General features: G+C 68.1%; 5 protein-coding genes across 10 annotated transcripts; 3 read left to right on the top strand and 2 right to left on the bottom strand.

The window, feature by feature from the left end:
- On the bottom strand, positions 1-6203 carry PCSK4 (proprotein convertase subtilisin/kexin type 4; the record flags this gene model as incomplete). The annotated part of the gene is made up of 15 exons (XM_082779925.1): positions 1-356; positions 447-566; positions 881-1005; positions 1224-1403; positions 1595-1712; positions 1800-1903; positions 2227-2327; positions 2551-2763; positions 2911-3083; positions 3669-3757; positions 3887-3963; positions 4614-4742; positions 4882-4977; positions 5133-5237; positions 6018-6203. The coding sequence occupies 15 exons, from the start codon at positions 6201-6203 to the stop codon at positions 1-3; spliced, it is 2172 nt and encodes a 723-aa protein (XP_082636051.1).
- Positions 6187-10495, top strand: REEP6 (receptor accessory protein 6). 2 transcript variants are annotated; one of them, XM_082780305.1, is made up of 6 exons: positions 6187-6445; positions 8529-8622; positions 8851-8989; positions 9235-9403; positions 9646-9713; positions 10193-10495. In XM_082780305.1, exons 1-6 carry the CDS (start codon positions 6202-6204, stop codon positions 10208-10210), a joined length of 732 nt encoding a protein of 243 aa, XP_082636431.1. In that variant the 5' UTR covers positions 6187-6201; the 3' UTR covers positions 10211-10495. The 2 variants fall into 2 exon arrangements, with proteins under 2 accessions (XP_082636431.1, XP_082636432.1); XM_082780306.1 differs by lacking the exon at positions 9646-9713 and having other exon boundaries at positions 10193-10486.
- Positions 10496-10559: 64 nt separating this feature from the next.
- On the top strand, positions 10560-11580 carry LOC309888068 (UPF0449 protein C19orf25 homolog; the record flags this gene model as incomplete). 2 transcript variants are annotated; one of them, XM_082780278.1, is made up of 3 exons in its annotated part: positions 10560-10611; positions 11123-11300; positions 11399-11580. In XM_082780278.1, exons 2-3 carry the CDS (start codon positions 11138-11140, stop codon positions 11578-11580), a joined length of 345 nt encoding a protein of 114 aa, XP_082636404.1. In that variant the 5' UTR covers positions 10560-10611; positions 11123-11137. The 2 variants fall into 2 exon arrangements, with proteins under 2 accessions (XP_082636404.1, XP_082636405.1); XM_082780279.1 differs by having other exon boundaries at positions 10564-10584.
- A 1044-nt stretch (positions 11581-12624) lies between these two features.
- On the top strand, positions 12625-15540 carry GZMM (granzyme M). Of its 4 annotated transcripts, none has more exons than XM_082780251.1 (5): positions 12625-13090; positions 13182-13326; positions 13572-13820; positions 14000-14102; positions 14962-15540. In XM_082780251.1, the coding sequence occupies exons 1-5, from the start codon at positions 12744-12746 to the stop codon at positions 14967-14969; spliced, it is 852 nt and encodes a 283-aa protein (XP_082636377.1). In that variant the 5' UTR covers positions 12625-12743; the 3' UTR covers positions 14970-15540. The 4 variants fall into 4 exon arrangements, with proteins under 4 accessions (XP_082636377.1, XP_082636376.1, XP_082636375.1 ...); XM_082780250.1 differs by having other exon boundaries at positions 14950-15540; XM_082780249.1 differs by having other exon boundaries at positions 13932-14102.
- A 161-nt stretch (positions 15541-15701) lies between these two features.
- On the bottom strand, positions 15702-25094 carry APC2 (APC regulator of WNT signaling pathway 2; the record flags this gene model as incomplete). Its single annotated transcript, XM_082780017.1, has 14 exons — positions 24942-25094; positions 24765-24855; positions 24526-24682; positions 24322-24430; positions 24104-24217; positions 23683-23760; positions 22793-22873; positions 22328-22712; positions 22083-22178; positions 21845-21984; positions 21693-21770; positions 21490-21606; positions 21208-21422; positions 15702-21120 (listed from the first exon to the last, which is right to left on the bottom strand). Exons 1-14 carry the CDS (start codon positions 25080-25082, stop codon positions 15702-15704), a joined length of 7221 nt encoding a protein of 2406 aa, XP_082636143.1. The 5' UTR covers positions 25083-25094.
- Between the last annotated feature and the right edge of the window lie 1383 nt (positions 25095-26477).

The following is a 26477-nucleotide window of genomic DNA, read 5'->3' as shown; positions in this document are numbered from 1 at the left end:
CTACCTGTAGGGCCAGCCAGCCTGCACGACCTTGCGGTACGTGGCGCAGAGGACGGCCAAGAGGATCAGAACCCCGCAGACCACGAGGACTGGGAGGAGGTCCCCGTGCTGCCCGTCCTCAGGGGAGAAGCCCAGCAGAGAGGGGCAGGAGTGGGAGAGCTCGTGGAAGACGCGGGCAGGGGGGCAGGCGGTGCAGTCGTTGGCCGAGGCGCCCCGGCACGTGTAGCAGGAGGGGTGGCAGCTGGAGCACACCCGGGATGCGCTCGTGGAGGGGGCTCCCCGGGTCCGGCCGTAGGAGCGCGGGGGGCAGTAGGGCAGGCACCGCTGCTGGTAGGCGTAGAGGGAGCTGCTGCACTCTGCAAAGGGATGGGGCTGGGATGTGGGGCCGCCAGGAGCCGGGGGTGCTGTCCCCTCCTGCCCAAAGGTGTGGTGAGGGGTGCGCTCACCCTCGCACGCCCCCTGCGCGTCCCGCTTGAGGCACTCGTCCGCGGGGGGGGCTGCGAAGCGCCTGGCTGTCATGTCCTCGTCTGTGCCGTGTAGGTGCAGGATGAAGCTGCTCAGCACGCCTGGGGACAGGGGGACAGGACACATGCTGGATGGGGGCTGCGGGTTCCCACCCTCCAGGGTTTGGGGTGTGCAAAGCGGTGGGCGTGGGGCTGGAAAATCTGGGGAAAGAAATGTTTTCCTCCGGGTTGTGTGCAGGGAGATCCTCAAACCACGAGGAAATGTGGCCCTGCAGAGAGCCTCTGGCCGGATCCTGCCTCTAGGAGGGAGCTGGGAGAGGAGGAGACCAGCCAGGTGCTAACCACAGAGGGACGACAGCAGGGCACTGGGTGATACTGGTGACACTGGTGACTGGGGCTCATCCCCTGGGGCCCACCCGTGTTGTAGGCATCGCCCTTGTTCTCCAGCAGCAGCGTCCAGGTCCCGTTGGGGTCCTCATCCCAGAAGTGCGTGGACATGAAGGTCCAGTCCTTGTAGCCCTGCTGGCTGGTGTCGTACGGGCTGGGGGAGAGCAGAGCCACGAGTGAGAGCCGGGATGGAGGCTGCAGACCAAAGGGGCTCTCCACAACCCTGATTTTGGTGTAACGGGGCATTGCTAGGACTTGGGGCCTCTCTTCTGGCCCCAGGAGAGGCTGTGAGAGGAGGAGACCCCCAGCAGCCGCTAAATCTCTGCTCTGTAACGTTCCCATCACAAAATGCTCCCTGCGGAGCACCCTCACCGCACGGTCACCAGCGTGGACGTGGTCCCCATGGGGCTGCTCAGGGCGAGCACCAGGTCCCCCCTGCGGCTGTAGCTCAGGGAGAGCTGGACCTGGACGTGCTCCAGCGAGCGGATGCGTTTGGTCCTCCCTGAGCAAGAGGAGGCATCCACGGACACGGTGAGCTTGGAGCCGATGTTCCTGCCAGGTACAAGACAGGGTGAGGGTGTCTCTCCCCCCTCCACGGGCATCTTTTCCTCCACCGTGACCTCTAAACTCAGCCCTGCAGTGACAGCAGAAGCCCGTTCCTGGGCAGCAATGCCTGCTCCTGCACAGCTTTGCTCCAACAAAGCTCCTGCATGGGGTCAGACCCAGGGGACCTCGTTCCTTACCGGGGGGCACGAAGAGCTCTGACCGAGCACCTCCGCTGGGGCCGAGTCCCTGCCCACGCCTTGGCCAGCTCCACCAGCAGCCCAGCGTCCAGCAGCCCGTAGCCGTAGTGGTGGCTCACTGCGGAGCAGAGGATTTCCAAGAGAGGAGGGTTCGTGAGCTGCTCTGCGAGGGAATGCTCCCTCAGTGGCTCAGCCCCGAGCTCACCCTTGCGCCCGACCCCGTTCACAGCCCAGTCTTCTGCCTGCAGGTGGGCAGGTTTGGAGGCCCTGACCGCCAGGTGCTGCACATCCCGCCAGCTCAGCGCTGGGCTGGAAGCAAGAGGACTTTTTGGGGCAGAGGTCTCTGCCCTGGGTTAGCTTTTTGAGGGGGAGATTTGGGAAAGTTAGCTGGCCTGGCCCCGTCTCCTCCCCAAAACCTTCATTGACTGCATGGGAGCAACATCTCCTCCTGTCCCTGACCCTTCTCCTGTAGTGCCCTGGGAGAAGATGCTGCCCTGCAGCCCAAGGAGACCTCAGCTCTGCACCCCAACCACCTTGCTAGCAGAGCCAAATCCCTTTTCTTTGTCCCCAGAGAGTCCTGGTGAGTACCAGGCGCTCCCAGGGGACACCCCCGTGGCCACCCCGGCACCTACTTGGCCTCCAGAGCGAGGGCGACCATTCCTGCAGCCAGCGGGGCCGAGGCGGAGGTGCCCGTGTGCTTGTCGGTGCAGCGGTGGTGCAGGTCGGTGGTCACCTGGGGGGGGACAGGGGGCTCCTGGCACCGTGCTGCTGGAGCAGGGGGCAGGGCTGCCCGGAGTGGGGTAACCCCAATAAACGCTCCCACAGGCTCCGCTCTCCTGGCCCCTCCATGCCCTTGAGGCAGGCACTCGAATAAAGGCTCCCTCTCCGTCCCTGGGTGCAAGGTGGGCTCAGACGAGCCGTGGCACCCGGTTCCTTGCCGGGGGGGGGTCACTCACGATCTGCAGCTCGCTCCTGGTGCTGCTGCTGTAGGTGGTGGTGAGGGTGGAGGAGCAGGCTTCGCTGTACCAGGGCCGCCGGCCGCTGGCCAAGACGCTGCCCACCGACAGGGTGTAGATGCTGTTGGCGTACCCGTCGCAGTTGCAGTTGTCGTAGTTGGTGCCGCCGTTGCCCGAGGCCCAGATGAAGACGGAGCCAAGGCCCCCGCGCCCCTGGCAGAGGCAGAAGGGGCTGAGCAGGGCTCCTTGCACTCATCCCATCCAGCCTGGAGCTTTCCTGCCCCAGCACGAGGACCCAGCGCCCTGCGGGCAGCGGCTCTGCTCCGGATCCAGCACCCCCGAGGCCAACGCCGCGCTTACTTTTGTCACCCCTCTGTAAAAGGCTTCCGCAGCCAGCAGTCCCGGCCCGTCCACGGTCCTCCCATCGTCTGTGGGGCCCCAGCTGGCGCTGTAGATGTGGATGTGCTGCGGGCGCAGGCCGAGGGACTGAGCCTCCACGATGTCCATGATGGGACCGTCCAGCATCCGCACGCCTGCGGGGCTCAGCAGCGAGGGCTCAGCGGGTTCTGGCTGACCCCCAACCCCGCTTCCCTCGGGCACCTTGCACCCAACCCTGCCCCACAGCATCAGGCTCCTGGGGGGCTGAGCACGACCCCTTTTAAGCCCAGCAAGTTTTCCCAGCTTTTAACCCCGTTTGGTGTAGTTGCTTCTGCAGGGAATCGGGCCAGCGTGTGGTTGGAGAGCTCGGTGCGGGGCATTCAGCCCCAGGAGGTGCGGAGGAAGAGCCCTGCACTGCTGCTGGCCTTGCTGCAAATCCGCAGCACCCTCTAGTGCTGTGTGAGCCCTCAGCTCAGCCCAGCTGCTGCAGGAAGCCCTCGGGGCTTTTACAGCTGGGAAACATCACACAGGGGGTCACTGATAACGTCCAAAGCGCTGCAGCCAGCAGCCAATCCCTCAGAAAGCCCCGCGGTCCCCCTGGTTCTGCAGAATTTGGATGGTGACGACGTCGGTGTCAGCCCGAGGACAGCAGGCTGTGAGGCTCACGCTCCTCCTGGGTGTGTGAGCTGGCTCGTGATCCCCTCCTGCACGGCGCAGCAGCAGCAGGATTTGCTGCTCACCTCCAATTTTCGCGTTGTACGCGACGCCCGCGCCGCAGATCTGGTTGTTGGCTACCGCCGCCACCTCTCCTGCGCAGCGCGTCCCGTGCCTGGGGGCAGCCACAGCACGAGCCGTCCTCGGTGAGGGGCCGAGGGGCTGCCGTAGGCTCGGCCCTGGGAGGTGTAACGATCCCAGCACGAGAAATGATTTCCTCAGACAGCCCGAGGAGGAAACTCACCGGTTCTCGTCCCAGGCGTTGTACCTGGGCTGGGGGTCAGGGTCGTTGCTGTTGAAGTCGTAACTCGCGAGGGGATCCTACCACAAAAAGTGTGAGAAAACCTCATGCAAAATGTGGCTGTGCCAGCTCAGGGCAAGGGGCTGGCATTTTGGGGCCACGAGCATCACCCAGCCCAGAGCGCCAAGGGAAGCCCCCGCACACCCAGCACTGCTCTGGCTTCTCCTAAACCTGTTGGGAGCGGGATTTCACTAAAAGAGGGTAATTTGTGCATCACTGGACTGCTTCAGTGTGCGTCCACAGGCAGTGAGAAAGCAGCTTGGAGACCCCTGGCGTGCCACGGGTGAGTCTCACCTGCAGGGGAGCTGGGCAGGAGGCACCACCGGGCACCGAACCCGGGCTGTTACGAACAATAGCTGATTACGAATCCCCTGCCCTTTTCCCTTTGCTCTCCCAGCGTGTGAGGGCTTACAAGCTTTACTCGCTTTGCAGCTTGCTGTAATTACATCTGGCTGTTTTGGGGGCTTGAGCACGTACACGTTCTAACGTTTCCTTGATGTAAGAATGCATTGTGGAGACACCAAGCCTTTTGATCCGGCCACGGAGAGGCTGAATTCCTCCTGCGGAGTCCCACAGGCTGGAGAAGGCTGCCAGCTCCCTCCCACCCCTGCAGACAACGCCCCGAGCCTCCCCAAGCCCTTGCTGCTTCGCCCCGGGGAGCTGTGGTTACGTAGTTGGCAGACAGGTCGGGATGATCCTTCTCGATGCCATCGTCCAGGATGGACAGCACAACCCCCAGCCCGGTGTAGCCCTTGCTCCAGGCAGCCAGGACGTTTAGATCAGGGTTGATGTCATTATTCTGGAAAACGGATTAGGATTGATCAACCGGGCTGTGAATGTCCTTCAGGGACTCTCCTGCTGTCTCATCACCGCCGGTATTAGTCCTGTTGATTTGCTTAAGGGTGTTGGGATTAGGCATGCGAGGGGCAAAGCCTCACCATGTACCACTGCTTCGGGAACCAGGGGTCCGTCGGCACCACGCTGACGCTTCTCTTCGTGCGCCTCTTTGCTGTTTGCTGCTCAAACCAGAGAACCTGGGGGGTTGGCAGCGTTGTCAGTGCCAGACGGGCACGGCCACACACGGTCCCCTCGCAGCTCGGGGTGGTGCTGGTACGGCCACGTCCCAGAGCAGTGCATGAACTGGGACGTGTCGGTGCTGCCACGGTGTCCCCAGCAGCCCCCCCTCTACCTTCGGCTCCCTGCTCAGGCGCAGGTTCCAGCCCCAGTGCCTGCTTAAGGACTTCTGCCTGGTGCCGCGGTGCCTGAAGTGGTAGTAGGGCTCTCCTTCCAGCACCTGCGGGCCCAAAAAGCTGCCGTGAGGTGGTTTGGAGCGGGCAGCCGGGCTGGGGATGAGCGTGCCAGCCCTGTCTGGGCTGCAGAGCCCGGGGGGGCTGCAGCTGAGTGTATGGCAGGGGTGCTGTTAGGAGAGGGGAGCTGTGCAGGGTGGGGCCGTGCGTGATTTTGGGTTCCCCCACCTGTGGTGTAGAGGCCATGGGTGCCTGTGCAGCCCTACCGGTGCCTGTGAACTTCTACCAGTACCTGTGCAGCCCTATAGGTACCCGTGCAGCCTTATAGGTACCTGCACAACCCTATAGGTTCCTGTACAGCCCTATAGCTACCTGTGCACTCCCACCAGTACCCGTACAGCCCTGTAGGTACCCATACAGCCCTATAGGTACCTGCACAACCCCATAGCTACCCGTGCACTCCCACCAGCACCTGTCCAGCCCTATAGGTACCCGTACAGCCCTATAGGTACCAGCACAACCCTATAGGTTCCTGTACAGCCCTATAGCTACCTGTGCACTCCCACCAGTACCCGTACAGCCCTATAGGTACCCGTACAGCCCTATAGGTACATGCACAACCCCACAGCTACCCGTGCAGCCCTATGGCACTGCTTTCCTCCTCTCATTCCCATCCCCATGTCAGCCCACTGCAGGCACCTTAAAACCCTAACCGACCCCCTGCCTCCACCACCACAGCGCCGCTAACACCCCCGCACCACACCACTGCCGGTGCTGCGGGGACGAGCCGGGGGTCCTTGAGGAGGACTGGGGGGGGGGTCCCCAACCTGGCCGAGGCAGAGCAGCCCATGGCGGCGAGCCAGCCTGGCGGCCTCCCGCTGCCCGGCCGCCACCCTCACGGCCCAGCTGCCCAGGTAGACGCGGGGCTCGGCGGCAGCCAGCAGCGACCCCAACCCCAACCCCAACCCCAAACCCAACACCAGGCCCAGGCCTAGGCCCGGCCTGGCCGCCATGGCGGAGCGGGCGTTGCCATGGCAACGGCGCCGCCACCTGCCCGCCCCTCCCCGCCCCGCGCCGCCGCCGCCGCCGCTTTGGGCCCCGGCACCGGCCCCGGGGCAGCGGCGAGCGGGGCCCGCAGCCATGGGCACGGTGCTGCAGCGCCTCCAGCGCCTCCTCGACCGCCCCGGGCCCCTCGCAGACCTCTTGGGCCGCCTGGAGGCCCGCACCGGAGTTCGGCGGCTCTACCTGGCCTCAGGTGAGACCGGGACCCCCCCCCCTTCCTCCATGTCCCCCCGGTTTCCCCGGGATCCCCCCCGGTTCTCCCGGGGACCCTCAGCCCCGCGGGGGCTCCCCGGACCCACAGGGACCCCTCAGATCCTCAAGGTTGTGCTGCCCCCCCTGGCCTTCCCTGCAGCCCCCCCCCCCCCGGTTTTTGGGTCTTCCACCGTTTTTTGGGTCTCCCCCCGATTTTGGGTCTTCCCCTGGTTTTTGGGGTCTCCCCTCCATTTTGGGTGTCCTCCCGATTTTTCTGTGTCCCCCTCAATTTTGTGTGCCCCCCCGGTTTTTGTGTGCCCCCCCAAATTTTAGGAGCCCCCCTCCCCACTTAGGGTCCCCCCCCCCAGCCCCTTCTCCCCCCCCTCCTTTGTGCCCTGCTCCTGGGGGGTTTTAACCGCCCCCTTTGGGGGTCTTGCAGGGCTGGGGAGGGTCTGGGGGGGGATCAGGGAGCTGTTTGGGGGGTGTTTTATTTTGGGGGGGGTGTCAGCACCATCATCCTTGCCCTCAGTCCCTGCTGCCACAAGGTCCCCGTTAAACACGCCGTGACCCCCGTCCCCCCATCATGGGGAAGCCAAGCTACAGCGGGGCCCTGTCCCGTCCCCCCCCGGGAAGGAGGGCAGAGGTCCGCTCGTTAACCAGCTGCTGTTTGCTCATTAATGAGAAACCAGAGATATCTCCCCCGGGAACGGCTCCTCGGCCCCACTTGACCCCCTCCTATCGCCCCCGGCGTGGCCGTGCCCCTGCCCTTGGCCACGTGGAGCCTTCTGCTGCTTTATGGCTGCAAATATTTCCTATTTTGGTGCAAAACCTTCCTGGGGGGGGGGGTCTGGGTTACCCCACTGCGCACCTCCTGGCTGTAGGGCTGTTTTTTGCCTCCTTTCTTCACCTTTTCTGAAAGGCGAAGCTGGTGCCAAGCAACAAATATCGGGTTTCTTCCTCGCCGTCCCCAGCTCTGCAGCAGTCCCAAATTTGTGTTTGAAGCCCCCGGGGGCAGCTTGGTGCCTTCTGAGCCACTACGAGGGCTCTGGGGGGCTCTCGGGCACAGGACGGGTGCCTGGGGGCAGCTCCACGGGGTGAATCCTTGTCTGGATCCATAGGAGAGAGAAAACCCCTTTCTCTGCCTGATTTTTTCCTAATTCCCCGCTCGCGCTGTGGGTTTCACACCCCGGGCTTGTCCCTCCCTGCCCCCTGACACCCCAGGCTCCTCTGTGCAATCCAAAGCCTCTCCTTTGTGCCTTGCCCTTACGTAAATTCCTCCGGGGGCTAAACTTAGCCCGTGAAATCCATCCTAAGGCTCTTTAGGGCACGAAACCCGGAGCTGCCCGAACCTGCCTGTTAGTTCTGCGTGCGGGGAGCCGCCACCGCTGCCGTGGGGGTGCTGCTCCTGCCCCCTACCCCCCCCCTCTCCTTGCAGAGCCCCAGCACCCTGGGGTGCCCGCGCGGTGCAGAAACGCTGCCGTGAGCAGCAGGGGGATGATCCGTGCTCCGTGCCCCCATCCCCTAATTCGTTAAGTCCCGGCTTTCTGCCTGCTGCAGGGTAAGGCGCTTACACCCGGGGAGTGTTGTAAGCAGGGCGAGAAGGAGCTGAGAGCCCACTGGGGTGACACAAAATGCCCTTGACACAGGCTCTGCGGGTCCCAAGGGTGCTTCCCCGGCTCCCTGGGCTCCTCAGGTCCAGCCTCTGCCAGCGTTTGGGGAGGTGCCAAGCAGCCCAAAGCTTTGGCTCGCGTTTAATTTAACGATTTAATTGAATGACGGGGGAGCAGGACTGGCTTGCTGTTTCTCAGGGGGCTGAGTTCCCAACACAAGCACGTGCGGAGAGCTGCAGGGAGGGAGGCTGGGGTGAGCCCTGGGGCTGGGGTCACTCCTTCCCCCCGGGCAGGCTGGCTCGAGGTGGACTCAAGGTGCTGAGTGTTTGCTGCGGGGCCGTCCCCCCCAGGCCAGGGAAGGGACAAACGGTGACCAGAGCAAACTGGGACCAGAGTGAACAGTGCAAGCCCCGAGGTTTGGCTCTGCTCAGCTGCCCCACCACGAATCCTGGGGTCTCCTTTCTGCCCCCGCAGGCTCCGTGGCGTTCCTGGGGCTGTACCTGGTGTTTGGCTACGGCGCCTCGCTGCTCTGCAACCTCATCGGCTTCGTCTACCCCGCCTACGTCTCGTAAGTACTGCGTTCACAGCCCCCCCTGCCCTTGCCTGGGGGTCTCCCTGGTGGACGGGCAGCCCCAGGAGCTCGCTGTGAGTAGGAAGCTCCCGAGAGCGTGGTCCCGAAAACAGCAGAGCCCGGCAAGCTCCCAGCGTGAGCCAGCAGCGCCCAGCTTTTGGGGCAGCTGTGCCCACCCCGGCAGCGAGCCTGCAGAAGCAGTGACCCGTCCCCTGCCGCCCGCAGCATCAAAGCCATCGAGAGCTCCAGCAAGGAGGACGACACCACGTGGCTGACCTACTGGGTGGTGTACGGCGTCTTCAGCGTAGCTGAGTTCTTCTCCGACACCTTCCTCTACTGGTTCCCCTTCTACTACGTCGGGAAGGTAACGGCGTTTTGGGGGGGGGAGGGAGCAGGGGGCTGCGGTTCCTGGGGTCCCCTCACCTGATGGCTGAGCCTGAGGGGATCCGAGCTGGCACTGTCCTGCTCCGGACAGTCGGTGGCACAGCTCAGTTGATCTCCCGGGGCCTCCAGGAGCTCCAATTTTGGGGCAGGGCAGGACCGGAGCACCCCAGCGGCTGCCTCTCCCTGCCACCCCCAGCCCTGTTGCATCTCTCCCCCGCCTCGCAGTGCCTGTTCCTGGTGTGGTGCATGGCCCCCGTGTCCTGGAACGGCTCGCAGGTGCTGTACCACAGCGTCATCCGGCCCTGCTTCCTCAAGCACCACCAGGCAGTGGACTCCGTGCTGGGCGACCTCAGCACCAAGGCGCTGGACGCGGCCTCCACCGTCACCCGAGAAGGTAGCGCGGGCTGAGCATCCCCGTGTCCCCCCCCCCCCATTTTCCCCCTCCCCATCCTCCCCCCGTGCTCCTGCCCCTTTTTGGGGGCACCTCCTCGCCCCGAGGAGCCTCGGGCAGCTCTGCCTTCCCACCGGGACCCCCCCCAACCCAAGCACAAGGAGCAGGCTGCGCCCCTCGCAGCCCCCGTGGTCCCCCCCCCAGCCCCATAACCCTCTCTCTTCTCTCCGCGCCTCCCGGTGCAGTCCTGCAGACGCTGCTCAGCAGCAGAGCCCGGCTGGCGGCCGAGGTGGCCCCGCAGCTCAGCCTGTCCGTACGTAACGCCCCCCCCCCCCCGCTGACCCCAGCCCCTGCTCTTGCAGAAATCAGCGGGGGGGGGTCGCGCACAACCGCCCCTAACCCCACGTAGAGCGGGTGCAGCACCCGCGGAGCCATCCCATAGCACGTATCCCTGCTAGAAGCCCCCCCGGGGGGGCGTCCCGTAGCGCGTGTCCCCCCACAAAGCCCCCCCAGGGGCCATCCTGTAGCGCATGGACACATCCCTGCTTGGAGACCCCCCCGAAACCATCCCGTAGCACATATCCCCCCCTTGCAGCCCCCATAGAGCTGTCCCATAGCACATATCCTTGCTTGAAGCCCCCCCCGGAGCCATCCCGTAGCGCACGTCCCTGCTAGAAGCCCCCCACGTGAAGCCCCCCGGGGAGCAGCGGCCGGGCTCAGCCCCGTCTGTGCCCCCCCCTCCCTCCCCCGGGTCTCTCGTGGCCCTCACCCGGCCCCGGTTCTGCCCCACAGCCTCCAGGGCAGCCGTGAAGCTGGCACGGGACGCGAAGAGCGACTGAGACACTGGGACGGCACTGGGACGATACCGGGATGATACTGGGATGGCACTGGGATGATACTGGGATGATACTGGGACGGCACTGGGATGACACTGGGAGGGCTCTGGGGTAGCACCAGGACACCACCAGCCCCAGCCCCTCCCCCCAGTGCCCCCCGTGTCACGCCCCCCCCAATAAACCACCCCCTCCCCCCCTCCCAGCCGCCTGCTCCTCCCTGCGCCGCCGGGGGGGGGCGCCGCGGGTCTGTGGGGGGAGGGGCCTGTGTGGTGACGTCACGGGGGTGGGGTCTGTGTGGTGACGTCACGGAGGGGGCGGGGCCGGAGGGGGGAGGGGAGGAGCGTTGCGGTACGGCGGCCGCGAGGAGGGCGAGGGGTGAGAGCGGGGGGGGGGGGGGGGGGATGGGAAGGAGGGGTCTGTCCGTCTGTCCGGGGTTGGGGGGGGGTCTGTCCGTCTGTCTGTGGGGAGGGGAGGGGGTGGGCTCCGTCCCGGAGGGGCCAGCGGGTCCGTCTGTCCGGGGGGGGGAGGGGGTCTGTCTGTCTGTCTGTCTGGGGGGGGGTGGGGGGTTAAACTGAGCCAGGGGCAGCCCTGCTGGAACTGTCTGTCTGTCTGTCTGTCCGGGGGGGTCAGGGCTGTCTGTCTGACGGGGAGGAGGGGGGAGGTGTCTGTCTGTCTGTCTGGGGGGGCCAGGAGGGGAGGGCATCAATCTGTGTCCGTCTGTCCGGGGGCAGGGAGGGGTGTCCGTCTGTCCCCAGGGTGGGCAGGGGTGTCCGTCTGTCCTGGGGTGGGCAGTGTCCGTCTGTCCTGGGCCAGGGAGTGGTGTCCGTCTGTCCCGGGGCAGGCAGGCTGTCCGTCTGTCCCCCCATCAGCCCCCTACCCCCCCCAGGAACCCCCCCCGGCCATGACCTCCAAGGCCAAGCGGGTGCTGCCCACCCGCCCCGAGCCGCCCACCGTGGAGCAGGTCCTGGCCGACGTGGGGGGCACGCGCCCGGCCGACCCCGTCCTGCTGCTGCCCGCCGAGCCCCCCCGGACCCCCAGCGGCAACCACGACGGCCCCGCGCCAGGTGAGAGCCCCCCCCCCCGGGGGGCATTTTGGGGAGGGGGGCAGCGGGATGGAGACCCCCACGCTGCCCCCCCACCTATGCTGAGCCCCCCCCCACAGGGCAGGAGGCGGTGGAGGAGGAGGAGCGGGAGCGGCTGTACCGGCAGAGCCGCGGCTACGTGGAGATGAACCGGAGGCTGCGGGAGGCCCGGGGGCAGCTGGCGGAGAAGTGCGAGGAGCTGCGGCGGGCGGGCGCGGCGCTGGAGCGGGACATGGCCGAGACGAGGCAGAAAGCCTTCTGAGCCCCCCCGGGGAGGAAGAGGAGGAGGAGGAGGAGGCGAGGTTTTGCGTCCCGGGGGCGTTCGCCGGGTCCCCCCGGGACGTCCCCGAGCGCTTTGGGGTGCCCCCACGGCACCGGTGGCGCTTGGTTCCGCGAGGACTCGGCGCCTGACCTTTACCCGGGGAGCAGCCGGCGGCACTGCGGGCTTCCAACCGGGTGGGGGGAGCCAGCCTGTACCCCCCGCACCCCCCCAAAAAAAAAAATGTCAGCACACCACGGCTTCACCTACGACTTCTCCATCTGGTACTGCCCCGCCGCCGACGGCGTCGCCACCAGCATCGCCGAGTACCTGCGGGCGCGGGGCTTCCAGGGCTATGCCGAGCACCAGGACCGGGTGGCCGGGACGTGCGCCGTGCAGAGCGCCGCCGAGGCCATCCGTGCCAGCCGCGTGGCCATCCTCCTCCTCTCCGCCGAGGCCCTGGGGGACCCGTGGTGCCGGCGCGTCTCCGAGTGGAGCCTGCAGCACCTCGTCCAGCGCGGCGGCACCAGGGTGATCCCAGTGTGCGTTGGGGTGAGGAGGGACGAGGTGCCCCTCTTGCTGCGGCACCTCAGCCGGCTGGAGTACCACACCGAGTTCTTCTTCCAGAGGCTGCTGAGGAGCCTGGCCCGAGCCGGGGCTGTCCCCAAGGCCACGAGCTGAGGGGGGAGCCGGGGGCTGCGGGTCGGGGTCCGGCCGTGCAGCTTTGGGGTGGTTTTAGGCTGCAGGTAAGGGCGGGTGCGGTGGTGGGAGCGGGGTGCCGAGCTGCACCGGGTGCACTTGGGGCTGTGGTGAGCACAAATCGGGCAAAATTCTCATTAAAAACCCTTCTGGGAGAGCTGTGGATGTGGCTTCCTTGGCTCGGCTGAGCGGCGGGGATGGGGACCGGCACCCCAGGGTGCAAGGTTAGGTGCACGGGGCGGCTCAGCGCCGCTGTCTCCACGGGACGGTTGGGGCTGTGTCTCTGTGGGTGTTTTTTTCACACCTTCAGGCGCTCGCACTGCTTCCCCCCCCTTCCTGTGAGAGCGGGGGGCCGGCGCTGCTCCCACCTTGCACATCACCAGAGCCTTCCTCTGCCCCGGCTCGGCGCCACGCACCTGAGCCTCGCGTCGCCTCTGCCGCGAGCACGGGGAGCCCTTGGGAGCAGCATGGAGGCGAGGGCGAGCCTGGGGCTGCTGCTGCTGCTGCTGCTGCTGCTGCCCCTGCCCTCGGGTGGGCTGGGTGAGCACCACGGGGGGGCTGTGGGGGTCTCATCACCACAGGGATCGGCGGAGATGGAGAGCGGCCGTCCCCGCTCCCCAGCAGTAGCACTGGGAGCTCTCTTTCCCCCATCATCCCGGGGCCGGTCACGGCTGGGGATCATCGGGGGGCACGAGGCCAAGCCCCACTCCCGGCCCTACATGGTGTCGGTGCAGTCTGGGGGTGTCCACATCTGCGGGGGAGCCCTGGTGCAGCAGCGCTGGGTGCTGACGGCCGCGCACTGCATCGTACGGAGGTGAGCGGGGAGTGGGGAGCGTCCCCCCCCTGGACGGGGGGACGGGGGGGGTTGATGGGACACCCCCGTGGACGTCCCGTGGGTTCCGCAGGCTCAAGGGCCCTGTGAAGGTGGTGGTGGGGCTGCATCACCTCTGGGACCGCGGGGCGGCCACCCAGAGCTTCGCCATCCGGACAGCCTGCCCCCACCCCAACTACAACCGTAAGACGATGGAGAACGACCTCCTCCTGCTCCAGGTGGGCTTCGTGCCGGCCGGGGGGGCTGCTGCGGGGCTGGGGAGGGTCCCCGAGGGACGGTTGGTGCCAGGAAGCACCGCCGGTGGGGCTGTCCCGCTGCGCCGGGCCGGGTGCCATTTCCTCTCCTCACCTCGTTGCGCTTTCACATCTCGGTGACGTCTCCGCGCACCCACGGGTGCTACACCGGCTGTGCTGCCCCCCAGCCCCCCAAGCCGGTGGGTGACCCGGTGCCGAACCACCCGCAGCTTTCGGGGCCGGTGTCGTGGAGCAGGACTCGGCGCCCCATCACGCTGCTGCGGCGCGAGCCGAAGGCCGGCACGGCGTGCAGCCTGGCGGGCTGGGGAGTGCCCAGGGATCCGGCGGCCGCGCTGCAGGAGCTGGAGGTGGCGGTGCTGGACGCGAGGATGTGCAACAACAGCCGCTTCTGGCACGGCGGCATCGCCCCCACCATGATCTGCTTCCAGGGGCGACACCGCGGCGCCGCTCCCACCAAGGTGAGAGGCTCGGGGGGGGCTTTGCGTGGAGGGCGAGGGGTCGCCGAGCGTCGCCCCTCGGTGCCTGGGGGGGCTGCGGGAGGCCGGGTCCCCACTGCCACCTCCACCCAGGGTGACTCCGGGAGCCCCTTGGTGTGCGGGCAGCCAGCGGCAGTGGCGGGGGTGATGTCCTTCAGCAGCGCCCGCCCCGAAGACCCCCTGAAGCCGCCGGTGGCCACCTCGGCGGTGGGGCACAAGAAGTGGATCCAGCGGACGCTGCGCCGCGGCTGCCCTCGGACACGGGTTTGATTTTAATTTTTAATACTGTCCGGAGTCCTGGTAAAATAACATCCTTGGTACATACATACAGCGGGGGGGGGGGGGGGGGGGGACAGGGGGGGACAGGGGGGACACCGCAAACCCGGCGCGGTTCTGCGCACGCGGGGACGAAGCCGAGGGGCGCACATGGGGTGGACGGGGGAGAGCGGGGCCGGGACGGTGGCACTTGAACCCGGAGCCGTGGGGTGGTGCTGGCTTCCCCGCACGGGGGTGCTGCGCGTGGTGATGGCAGTCGGGGGGGGGGACGGGGTGTCCCCAGGGACTGCGGCCCCCCGTTTTTTCCCATTTCTGTGGGTGCCTCTTCCTGTGGCCCTGCTGCCCATCCCCACGCCCCTATTGCAGCCCTTCTTGGTGCCTTTTGTTGTAGACCCCATGGGGGCCCCCACACCCCCCGTGTCCATCCCTGAGACCCCTCCGTGTGGCCCCACAGCCTGCTCACCTCTCCCTGCAGGCCAGGGACCCCCGTGGGACCCCACATCTTGCTGGGCACCCCGTCCAAAGGCATGAGTGGGTGGTGGGGTGAGAGGGCTGGGGGGCTTCCAGACTGGGGGGTGGGCTCACCACAGCCCACCCCTGGGTGCATGGGGCCAGCTGGCAGCGGGACACGGGCGTCCCCAATGCTTTGGGGCCGGCAGCCCCCTACTCGTGGGCGTAATCCAGTTCTGGATGGACTCGTGTCCACGAGGTGGGGACGCGCGGGCTCCTCGCTGCCAGCTGCGCTGGGGGGCTGGGGGCTTCGGGGGGGGGGGCCCAGACCCTTCCCTTGGGGCTGGGTGTCCCAGTGCCGCCTCAGCACCCCATCCCCTCCCAGGGCACCCCCCAGCCTGGTGACAGGACCCCAGGAGCCCCCCAGGACGAGCCAGCTGGGACCCCAACGAGCACCCAGCCCTGAGCATCGCCAGCACCGGCCCCTGCGCCACGTCCCCTGCGACCACCCACCGCACTGCCATAACCCCTGCCTGCACCACAGCTGCGAGTCACCCGATAGCAATCAGCCAGCACCCTAATTAGCAGCCTCAAGCAGCAAAAATTACGTCCCAGCCCTGTCTGTCCCTGCGTTGCCCCAGCAGTGCTCCTGCAGGGGAGGATGTCTCCGTCCCTGGCAATAAAGGCGCTGCGATGCCTGGCAGAGCCGGTGCTGGTGTGCGAGCAGAAGCGTGCGGCGGGGGCCTGGCATTAAGGCTTGGCTTGGTGTGCTCCCGGGGTGCGTGTGCGGGGAGGGGGACACGACCCCCGCTCGCCCCAGGGCTGCAGCACGCCGGGCACCCGTCGGCAGGAGGAGACAGCACCAAGAAGCGCCCGAGCGCAGCCGTCGGCCCCGGCCCCCCACCCATGGGTCCCCCAGGCTTTGCCAGGTCTTCAGCGGGGGATCCCGTGGGGGCTGCTTTGAAATAAAACCCGCAGCAGGGAGGGCCGGGGTGACACTCGCTGCTCTCCACTTGTCCCACGTCTCCGTCCCCACGGGCAGCAGCACCCATGGGTGGGTGTCTTGGCGCTGCGGCTCCGCGGGGTCCATCCTGCCCCGGCGCGGGACCGTGCCGAGGCTCCACCCGCAGCGGCTGCCTACGCCTGGATCTTCTCCACCGCCTTGTCGGCCACCGCCGTCACCACCATGGGGCTGGGGACGTAGTTGAAGGGGGTGACGCGGGCGGCGCGGCTCGGGGAACCGTGCCGGCTGGCGGGGAAGGTCCCGGCCGGTGCCTCGTGGCCGAAGGAGATGGGCACGGCGGCCTTGGCGGGGGCCTGGGCTTCGGCGTCGCGGGCGCGCTGGGGTCCCTCGCGGCTCTCCAGCGTGGGCGAGGTGCTGGAGTTGGTCTTGGTGGTGGAGAAGTCCTCGGTCTGCACCACGGCATCGCTGGTCTTCCTGGGGCCGGGGCGCTGCTCCTCCGCGGCGCTCACCAGCGGCAGGGCGGAGGACGGCAGCGTGCTCTTGAGGATGTGCGGGATGTCCTCGTCCCGGATGCGGCGCCAGGTGCCCTTCATCATCATCATCGGCGGCTTCTCCGCCGCCCCCCCGGGCACCTCGCCGGCCTTCCGCCGCCGCGCCGAGGCCTCGGAGCAGGCGGAGAGGACGGAGGACGGGCTGCCGGTCCTGCGCACCACGCTGATGTTGGGCGAGGACGAGTACCTCTTGAAGGGCTCGGGGACGCCCGTCTTCACCGGCAGCCGCGACGGGCTCTCGGAGCTGGTCCTGCGTGGGGGCTTGGGGCCGGGGGGGGCTTTGCAGCCGGGCTGCGCCCTGGGGACCTGCGGCCGCGGTCCGGGTGCCGCCGGCTTGGCCACCTTCAGCTCCTCGCAGCGGGACGAGCAGAGGAAGACGGCGGGGAGGGCGGCCCGGCTGCGCTGCGGGGAGGCGCCGCGGGCCAGCGAGGACACCGAGGTGGCCGGGGAGAGCTCGGCGCGGTGCCGCAGCAGCAGGCTGGAGGATTCCTTGATGAAGGTGAGCTGTCGCAGGAAGCCGGAGCGATCCGAGTCGCTGCCGCTGGAGCGGGCGGACGACATCCGCACCAGGTTGAGCCGGCCGCCCCCCGGCCCCCCCGGCCCCCCGCCCTTGGCCTTGCTGCTGCCCTCCTGCTCCTCCAGCACCGGCATGGCCGCGCGGCCCGGCAGCACCTTCTTGCTGGGCTTCTGCATGAAGGGGATGCGGACGGGCGACTTCTGCGTCTTGTGCTGCTTGGGGGCCGCGGGTTTGGGGGCCGGGGCTTTGCCGGGGGGGCCGGGCGGGGAGGGCGAGCCGCCCGCCTTGCCCACCGGCGTGGGGCCCTGCTTGGCGAGCTGGGAGGGCGACGGCAGCTTCTTGGGGGCGTGCTGCGAGGGGGTGGAGGTGCGGGACGAGCCCGAGGAGGGCGGCCCCTTGCCGATGCGTGCGGGCGGCGTGGTGCTGCGCTTGGGCAGCGCCAGGTCCCCCGTTTCGGGTGGTTTCCCCAGCCGGTGCAGGCTGCGCGAGCGCTGCTGGCTCAGGGACAGGTTCTTGGCTGCCGGTGCCTGAGGCTTGGCCGCGGGGGCTTTTTTCGGGGTGGAGCGTGGGCTGGGGGCGTCCTTGGCCAGGCTGGGCATGTAGATCACCGTCCTGCCGCGGAAGACCACGGGCAGGTTGGGCACGGGCTTCGTGGGGGCCGAGCTCCTCTCCACCCTGGCGCTGCCGCTGCCCACGGGACGTGCGCCCGGAGCCTTCTTCCCCTGCGGGCAGCTCTTGGCGTGCTCCCTCCTCTCCACTTCCCGTCCGGCCGCGCTCCCGGCCCGTTTCTTCTCCGTCCTGTCCAGAGAGAGCTGCAGCGTGGACCCGACCGAGAGCCCCGAGACGAAGGAGAGGATGGAGTCGGACTCGGAGGAGGGCTCCCGCGACAGCGACGCCGCCGCCTGGTGCAGCCAGGTGACGATGGAGTTGGCGCCCTCCTGGATGGCCTCCCACTCCACGCTGTCCAGGTCCGAGCCGCCGTCCGAGCCCCCGTCCTCGGGGCGATGCCTGGCCTCCGCCTTGCGCTCCCTCCCGCTGCCGCCCTTCAGCTTCTGCTTGCGCTCCGCCGTCCTCCGGCGCGCCGAGGGCCGCCGGCGCTTTGGCATGGCCGAGCCGATGCACTTCTGCAGGAGGTCGTCCTCCGAATTGAGGCTGGGGGAGCTGGGGGAGCTGCCCCGCGCCCTCCCCGCCGCCGTCGCAGGGCGCTGCCGGGGGGCCGTGCCGCAGGGCTGGCCCCGCTCCTCGCCCTCAGAGGGGTTGGCGTCGCTCAGGGAGCTCATGGAGGAGCTGAGCGAGTAGCACGGCGGCGTCTCGTCGGCGATCAGGTTGTTCTGCAGCTTGGCCTTCGCCTTGGCCAGCCGGGCGCCGGGCTCGGGCTCCTTCCTGGGCACGGAGCCACCGCAGCGCTCCCTGCGGGGCGCCTGGCCGGGCTGGGTTCTGCTCCTAGGCACCTCCCTGCCCGCCTCGGGCTCGTCTGAGTCGTGCTCGTAGAAGCAGTAGACAGCCTCCTCCGTCGGCGTGGTGTGGCACAGCGACTGGAAGGCCACCCCGCCACGGTCCCCGTCCTCCCGCGGAGCATCCTTCCTCCCCGGCAGGCTGTGGGGCCGGGCGCTGGGGCTGCTGCTCCTCTCCACCTCCAGCTCCGTCCTGGCTGGAGGCTGGCCCCGCTTCCCCTCCACGCCTTGACCTCTGCTGGGCTGCACGGGGCTGGTCCGGCTCGAGCCCGCTCTGCCCTTGCAGGCTGAGCTCGCCCGGGTGGGCACCGAGCTGCCTGAGGCCGATCTGCGGGCTGGAGAGGCCACGGCCCCCGCCTCTCGCCTCCTCCCCGCGCCCCGTGGAGGCTCGGCCTCCTCCTTGGGGCAGCGCAGGGTCTCGTCGCTCAGCGAGGCGGCGCTGGAGAAGTTGACGGGGGTCCCTTCTGCCGAGTCGGTGAAGGAGTCGTCGTCCTTGTAGAGGTCGCGGGTGGAGGCACGGAGATGCTTGGGGACGGCGGGGTGCGTGGGGGCGGGCACCAGCATGTAGACGGGGAGGTGGACGGGCTTCTTGGTCTGCGGGTGCAGGACCTGGCCGGAGAGCAGGGAGGTCTTCACCTTGCGGAAGCGCGAGGGCATGGCGGAGTTGATGCACTCCTTCAGGATCTCGATGTCGTCGTCGGAAGCGGGCTCGGGGCGCTCGGCACGCCGCCGGCCCTCCAGGTAGCGCTCCTCCCGCCGCTCCTCCCGCTTCTCGTGCGCCACGAAGTTCAGGCTGTTCTTCTCCGGGAAGGTGGGCATCAGCTTGAGCTCCACGTCCTTCTGCACGTAGTGCTCGTGGAGGGGCAGGGCGCTCAGGCTGGAGGCGCAGGAGAAGTTCTCGTTGGGTTTCTCCACCGTGAAATAGACCATGGAGTCCAGGTCCTGGGGCAGCTGGAAGCGCTCCTTGAAGTCGGTGATCTCCATGAACTTCTTGACGTTGTTCTCCCACTGGATGTTGAACTGGCTGGTCTCCTTCTCCGGCTGGCAGCCCAGCTCGAAGAGCGGCGTCTTGCTGCGGCTGGGCGGCATGGTCTGCCCGGGGCTGTCGGGCAGCTCGCTGGGGCTGATGGTGCCGCTGATCATCTCGCTGCAGGGGTCGCTCTGGATGGAGCTGGCGATGGACGGGCTCTCAAAGCTGCCCAGGGAGCTGACGGAGCTGCAGCGGCTCATCACCAGCGGCGTCTCCTGGATGTAGTTCTCCGAGGAGCTGGAGGGCGTGTGGTCCTCCTGGCGCGAGGGGGACGACTCCCGCAGGAAAACCTTGTCTCGTTTCGGGAAGGGGATGGTGATGGGCTGGGACATCCCCACTGCCGCCGCCGGACCCAGCTCTGCCTTCTCCTTCTCCTGCCTCCCATCCTCAGCGTCCCCGTCCCCGTCCTCCATCTCCAGGATCTCCAGCGAGGAGTCGCTGTCGAGGTCATTCTCGCTGTGGCTCTGCCCGTCCAGCACGTTGTCGGCCGAGGAGAGGGAGGAGAGGGAGCTGCAGCGGGAGAAGCAGATGGGGGTGTCCTCCACCGAGTACTTCTGCACCGACTCCTGCTCCGCCGCGGCCGGCGGCTGAGCCGACAGCTTCTCGGGGATCTTGCTGAGGGTCTCGGCTGTCTGCAGGAGCGCGGGGGGCAGCCAGGCTTGCTTTCTGCCCAGGAGCGAGGAGTGGTGGCCGGCGGCCGAGCTGCTCTTGGCCAGGCTCTCGAGCAGGGGCACGTGCTGGTACGAGGGCGAGAGCTTGATGGTGTGGACCTGCGGGTCGGGGGAGAGCTTGCTGCCTGCCTCCTTCTTCCTCTCCGTCTCCCTGTCCAGCGCCTTGGGGCTGGGGAAAGTCACCGTCTTCTTGCCCCGTTCGGGCAGCTCCCTCTGCTCGGGCTTGTCCGGCTCAGCCTTGAGCGCGGGGGGCTCGGGTTTGCTCCCCAGGATGCTCTTGAGGTCGAGCCTGCTGGGCCGCTTCTGGTAGCGCTGCAGCTCGTCCCGGTAGTCCAGGAAGGGCGCCCTGGTGCAGGGCTTCATGTGCTCCTTGGTGCAGTAGCCGTCGCTGGTGCTGCCGCTGTTGAGGCTGTCGTTGGACAGGCTGGTGTACGCCGTCTTCAGCCGCAGCAGCGCCCGCGCCCGGCTCAGGCTCTCGCGTTTGGCGAAGCCGCTGGTGTCCGACAGGCGGCAGGGCGAGCAGGACTGCGCCCGCGCCTCCTGCGCCTCCTCGGGGCCGTACTGCCAGTCCAGGCAGTGGTCCTCGGAGCTGAGGCTGAAGCTGTCGTCCGACGAGGTGTGCATGGTGGAGATGTCTTCCACCAGCTTGTCGATCTTGGCCACCGTGCTGGAGATCTTGTTGGCCAGCTTCTCGGCCGCCAGCGAGACGTCGTCCTCCGGCAGTGGCAGCTTCTTGGGCTCGGCCGGCTTGCCGCTGTCGTCCTTCTCCGGCTCCGGGCAGCGCCTCTGCGCCAAAGCCCGGGGCAGCGCCTGCCCTTGGAGGAAGGAGGAGCCCAGGAACATGGAGAGCACGGAGGCGCTGGCCGTCTCCACGCCGGTGGAGATGTTGGGCACCTCGTCGTCGTCAAAGCAGCCGGAATCGGAGGCGTAGTCCTTCACCAGGCTCTCCATGTGCCGCATCGGCTTCTTCGCGCTCTGGCTCTTCAGGCTCTGCTTCTCCATGGTGTCGAAGGTCTCGGCCAGGTGCTTGGCATCCAGCTCGGCCTCCAGAGCCTTCTGCTTGCGCATGTAGAGGGACGGCATGCAGGAACCTGGCGAGACGACGGCGGCGTCCTTGTACTTGGGGGGCCGGTTGGTGAGCAGGTTGCGGAGGGCGGCCGCGCTGCCCATGGCGATCATCTTGTGCTTGGAGTGGATGAGGTTGCGCAGCATGCTGACCGCCCCCAGGTCCCACAGCAGCTCCTGGTCGCGGGGGCTGCGGGCGGACAGGTTCCAGAGCGTGCCGCAGGCGTTGCTGACGATGGTGAGGCTGTGCGAGCGCAGGTGCTGCAGCAGCGTCTGCAGGCAGTTGTGGTCCCGGAGCACCTGCCTGCGGCACCGGAGGGGGGGGTCCGGACGTCAGGACGGTGAGCGTGACCCCCCCCAAACACCCCGTGCCTCCCTCCCAGCCCCTCACCTGTAGTCCTCCCGCGTGGCGATGAGGCTGGAGACGTTGCGGAGGATGCCGCCGCCGCTCTCGATGATGGCCAGCGAGTTGCTCTGGCACTTGTAGGTGAGGGTGCTCACCAAGAAGCCCAGGGCCCCCTCCACCCCGCAGATGGCGGCTTTGTTCTCCGTGCTGTGCGCCGACAGGTTCCAGAGCGCGCTCAGGACGCTCTTCAGGGTGGATTCCTGCCGGGGAGGAGGCGTCAGCCCCGGCCGTGCCGCGGGGTCCGCTCCCACCCCTGCCGCTCCTCACCTTGGCCGCGTGCAGCGCGCACTGCGTCAGCCCCGCCACGCTGCCCACCTCCCGCAGCACCTTCTTGCTGTTGATGTCGGCCCTCCAGGAGAGGTTCCTCAGGATGCTCGAGACCACCTGGGAGGGCAGCAGAGCGGGGTGCATGGGCACGGGCACCGTCCCCACCGTGGGCACCGTCCCCGTACCCCCAGGGTGGCACCCACCTGGTGCAGCTCCTCGCTGTCGGAGGCCAGCTGGGCCACGATGGCCTCCATGCAGCCCCGGCGGGCGCAGAGCGTTGCCTGCAGTGAGGATGAGTGCGGTGAGCACGGTGCTGCCCCGGCCCCGCTCCCCGCCCCACTGCCCCCCCGCAGACCTTGTTGACCACGTCCCCGAAGGTGAGGTTGGTGAGCGCCATGCCCGCATAGCGCCGCAGCGCCAGGTTCAGGGGGTCGCTCGTCATCTTGTGCATCTCGTAGTCCACCTGCAGCAGCTCGGCCACCGCCTGCAGCCCACCTGGGGGATGGGACACGGGGTCAACCAAGCCAGGGACCCCCCTGAACTCCCCCTTCCCCAACACTGCTGTTTTTACCCCTATCCCACCCTGTGCTCACCCAGCTCGTTCATGGCCCGCCGGTACTCCTCGTCGAAGGAGAGCTTCATGATGGCACACGTGGCCTGGCAGATCTGGGGCTCGATGGGCACCGGTGCTGCGGGGAGAGCAGGAGTGAGCTGGGGGGGTCCGACACACGCCTCTATCCCCTAGCACACACTGACACGTGTGGCTGCATGCCCCACACACGCCTGTCCACACTCGTACCCGTGCACCCACCCCGCCCAGCCCCGCGCAGCCCCGTACCCGCGCTGCCCTCCGGCCCCTTGCCCCCGTCCCTGCTCTGCATCTGCAGCCAGTCCCAGCAGGTCTCCGAGTAGGAGCGGATCTGCTCCAGCACGTGCAGCACCCGCATCTCCTTCTTGGCCTGCCCCTCGTCGGGCTGCGAGAAGACGATGTTGTGCAGGGCGGCGTTGGCGCGCATGCGGGCGTCCTTGGCGCCGGCGGGGCTCTCGGGGGGGCCCGGCTCGCGGTCGGTGTCGTGCAGGATCTGGATGAGCAGGGGCAGGCAGCCCGACTTGCGCATGGCCAGGCAGCTCTCCTGCGAGCTGGACATGGCCAGCAGCGTGCGCGACATGTCGTCCTTGTCCCGCGTGGCCAGCATGGACAGGAGCCAGAAGACCACCTCCACCTGCGTGTGCACGAAGGGGGGGTCAGGTCAGGCACTGCCACGGCCCCTCCTAGCTTCCCCCCAGCACGGCTGCCACTCACCTTGCTGCTGCCCCCGTCCTCGGGGTGCGTGGGGATCTCCATGGTGCTGTCCCCCTCCGTGCCCGGCAGCTTCCCGCAGAGCTGCAGAGGCCGGGATGGTGAAGGGGGGGGGGGTTCAGCGCTGCCCTCACCCCCCCCTGCCCACCCGTGCCACCCTCCCGATGGGCTGGGTGCTCTCCAGGACCCCAATTGTGCCGTTAGATCCAGCAGCCTTTCCAGGACGTTGCACATTTTTCAGTGCCACGGGTGGATTTTTGGGCTGAGCGGGGAGCGCTGCCACGAGAACGGGCTCGGGAAGGGAAAAGGGTGGGCGAGGAGAGCGGGCGGGGGGTGGGGGCTGGCGATGGGGGGGGGACCAAGTGGGACACGGGGCTGCAGGAGGTGGTGGAGGGGTTGGGGGCAGCGGTGGGATGGGGCTGATGGAGGGATGGGGATGGTGGAGAGAAGGGGCTGAAGGAGGAAGGATGGGGATGGTGGAGGAAGGGAGGCTGATGGAGGCTGATGGAGGAGGGATGAGGCTGATGACGGGAGGTGGATGAAGGCTGATGGAGGAGGGCTGGGGGTGTTGGGGGCCGGGGGTGGTGGTGGTGGTGGCGGGGTGCCCGTGCCCTCCCCGGCGGCTCGGCCGCTGGCAGACGCTGCGGGAGCTCGGCGGCCGCCCGCTGCTCGTGGCCTACTTCTCGTCTCCATGGCAACTGCCCATTTCGGTGCCCAAGTCGCACAAAGCCCTGCCTGTGCCTGTGCCTGTGCCTGTGCACGGCTGCCGCCGATGGGGACGGGGAAAGGGACAATGGTGGGGAGGCTGCGCCCGGTCCGTCCCCCCCCCGCACCCATTCCCGGGGGTCCGGGGGCCAGACCCCGCTGCGGACCCCCAGCCCCGTCCCCGTTACCTGCGGCTCTGGCTGCTGCACCTTGTCCTGCGCCTCCATCAGCTCCTTGTCGATCTGCTCCAGCCGCGAGGCGCGGATCTGGGTGGGCAAAGCGGGCGTCAGCGAGGGCTGGGACCCCCCCAGAGCCCCCCCGCCACCCCCAAAGGCAGGCACGGGGCTGGGCGAGAGCCCGGAGATGGGGGCAAGGGGGAAAAATTGGGGGGCAAGGGGGTACAGGGGGCATGGGGCTGGGTATAAGGACGTATAGGGCTGGTGCTTGGGGCTCAGGACCAGGACGCATGGGGCCGGTGCGCTCATGCACAGCGCTAGGTGCGGGGATGCAGGGATTTGAGGGGGACAGGGTGGGGTGGGCAGGGTTGGGGGGGTGAAGTGAAGCCCCCCGGGTGCAGGACAGGAGGTGCGGGGGGGGCCGGGCCCCCACCTGAGCCCTCTGCACCATCTCATCGGCCGTGCCGAAGCGCTCCTCCATCAGCGCGCGGATGTGCTGGGCCTCGAACTCCAGCTGCTGCCGGATGAGGTCCATCTGCATGGAGAACTGAGGGGGCAAGGAGCAAAGGATGGGTGATTATTTTTTTTTTTTTAGGGGGGGTGGAGGACCCCCCTGGCACCCCCTGTGTGGGTGGGGGTCCCCCCACGCACCGTCTCCACGTGGGGCAGCTCGTCCAGGCGCTTGGAGAGGCTCTGCAGCTGGGCGTAGTACCACACCTTCTCCTTCTCCTCCTTCTCGATCTCGCCCAACAAAAAACATCTGGGGAGGGGGGGAAAACCCCGATCAGCGACGACAGCCTCCCCCCAGCCCCCGGCTGGCCCTACAGCCCCCCAGACCCCCCTCCCAGCCCTCACCTCTCCCGGTCGAGCTCCTCCAGCAGCCGCAGGGTGGCCCGGCCGAGGTCCCCGGCGCTGTCCCTGCAGGGCGCCGCGTGCCGCGGGCTCTCCTCCCCGGCCCCCGCTGCCTCGGGGAATTTGAGGCTGTAGAGGCTGCTGATGTCCAGCTGCAGGGCTGGGGACGAGGACGGCGGCGTGACAACCAGCTCGGCCCCCTGCCCGCCCCCCAGAAGCCCCCCGTAGCCCCCCCCCCAAACCTTTCAGCTGCTCCAACACCTCCGTCTGCCCCGAGGACACCATCACCCGCGCCTCCTGCTCCAGCTTCCCCTGCAGGTGCTTCAGGACCTCCTAAACACAGAGGGGACGTGGAGGGCAGCCACCGCCGGACCCCTTCCCGCGGCAAAGCCCCCCCTCAACCCCCCCCACGGGCTCACCTTCATGTCCGAGGTCTCATTCTCCAGCTTGGAGAGGTGGTGGGAGTTGTCCTCCAGCTCCCGCCGCAGGTGGGTGTTCTCCTTGCGCAGCGCCTCCACCTGCCGCACCAGCTGCTCGTACGAGGCGATGGAGCCGGACATCTTCAGCTCCTCCAGCGCCTGGGGGGGGGCCGGGGGAGGGGGTGGGTGGGTGGGTGGGCAGGATGGTGGGGGGGGGGGGAACACACAGTGAAAATGGGCTGGGGAAGCACCCAGGGGTGCGCCCCGAGCCCGGCTCCCAGCACCTGCGGTGCCCGGGTTGGAGGCGGTGCCGTGGGGCAGGGTCCGGCCCCCACCCCCGGTGTTGTCCCCCCCCCCCCCGTTGTCCCCCAGCTCAAGGATCCAACCCTGCCCCCCCCCCCCCCCCCAGAAGGTCCCTGCCTGATTTCCACCCCGGCAGCAGCTCCCGCTCGCCGCTGCCTTTGTCTCTCTTTTGTCTTCTCCTTTTCTGCCGATTTCCCCGCTTTGTTCCCATCCGCGGCACCGCCAGCCCCGGGCCCCCCAACAAGCGGCACCCCCGGCCCCATTGTGCCCCCCCCCCAGCTCCATACGTGCCCCTTTGGCCACGCTGGGTGTCCCCCCCACGTCCTCAGCCTCCTCCTGCCCTGCTGGGGTTGCCCCTTGCACCTGCTGGGGGGGGGCACCGGGTGCAAGTGGGCATGGGGGGGACCGGGATGGGGACGGGGACAGGGATGGGGACAGGGATGGTGCCCCCCCCCCCTCGCCCCCCACCCCATGGGTCCGGCTGGCGGCAGCCCTACACCGTCTTTATAATGCACCACGGTGTGCAAAGGGGGGGGTGCAAAGGGGGTGTGCAAACAGGGGGTGCATGGGCGGGGGGGGAGGATCCATCCCCATCACCCCCCCAGCTCGTTTTCCCCCCCCGTGTACCCAGGATCGGTCCCTGCGGGGTGTCTGGGATCGATCCCAGCCTTTGTCCTTCCCCACCCGCAGCTCAACAGAACCCCAGGACCCCATTTTGGGGGGGTCCCGCTCTGCACAGAGGCACCCCTGGGACCCTGGCACCCCCGAGGGCCTTCCCACCCCTCCCTTGGCTCCCAAAAAAGCCCCCCCGAGCCGCTGGGGACCCCACAGCCCACGCAGTGCTGGGATCCCACAGGGAGACAAAGGCCCCAAAGACCCCCCCTTACCTCCCCCAACTGCTGCCCGGGGAGGGGGGGTCGCAAATAACCCCTGGGGGGTCACGGCAGCCCCTCAGCAGGGTGGGGGGCACCCTGTGGGACCCCCCCCACCTATAGGGGGGGGGCTGTTGGTGCAGCCACAGGGCGGGGGCACCCCATGGGCCTCCATCCCGGCTCCTGCTCCAGCTGGGGGGGGGGAGAATTGGGGGGTGATGGGGGCGGGAGGGGGTGATGTGGGGGGGGGGATCCCTGGGTTTGTGCCGGGTGGCTGCAGCCGCTGGCGGCGGCGCTGGAAATCTGCAGCGGGGTGGGGCTGGCGGCACCTGCATTTGCGAAGCGTCTAGACACCGGGGGG

The sequence above is a fragment of the Aythya marila genome, assembly GCF_965140915.1.
Source record: "Aythya marila genome assembly, chromosome: 27".
In the NCBI taxonomy this organism is placed as follows: domain Eukaryota; kingdom Metazoa; phylum Chordata; class Aves; order Anseriformes; family Anatidae; genus Aythya; species Aythya marila.
The sequence above is the reverse complement of the archived record's forward strand: the minus strand, read 5'-3'. Positions and strand labels throughout refer to the sequence as shown.

Excerpts from the sequence above, each read along its gene's own strand:
- GZMM (XM_082780248.1), top strand. The coding sequence starts at position 12,744 with ATGGAGGCGAGGGCGAGCCTGGGGCTGCTGCTGCTGCTGCTGCTGCTG. Across the intron at positions 13,821-13,931 it reads GCGGCGCCGCTCCCACCAAG|GGTGACTCCGGGAGCCCCTT; the intron begins GTGAGAGGCTCG and ends ACCTCCACCCAG. Across the intron at positions 14,103-14,949 it reads GCGGCTGCCCTCGGACACGG|GGCACCCCCCAGCCTGGTGA; the intron begins GTTTGATTTTAA and ends ATCCCCTCCCAG.
- REEP6 (XM_082780305.1), top strand. The coding sequence starts at position 6,202 with ATGGCGGAGCGGGCGTTGCCATGGCAACGGCGCCGCCACCTGCCCGCC. Across the intron at positions 6,446-8,528 it reads GCGGCTCTACCTGGCCTCAG|GCTCCGTGGCGTTCCTGGGG; the intron begins GTGAGACCGGGA and ends CTGCCCCCGCAG. Across the intron at positions 8,623-8,850 it reads GTCTACCCCGCCTACGTCTC|CATCAAAGCCATCGAGAGCT; the intron begins GTAAGTACTGCG and ends TGCCGCCCGCAG.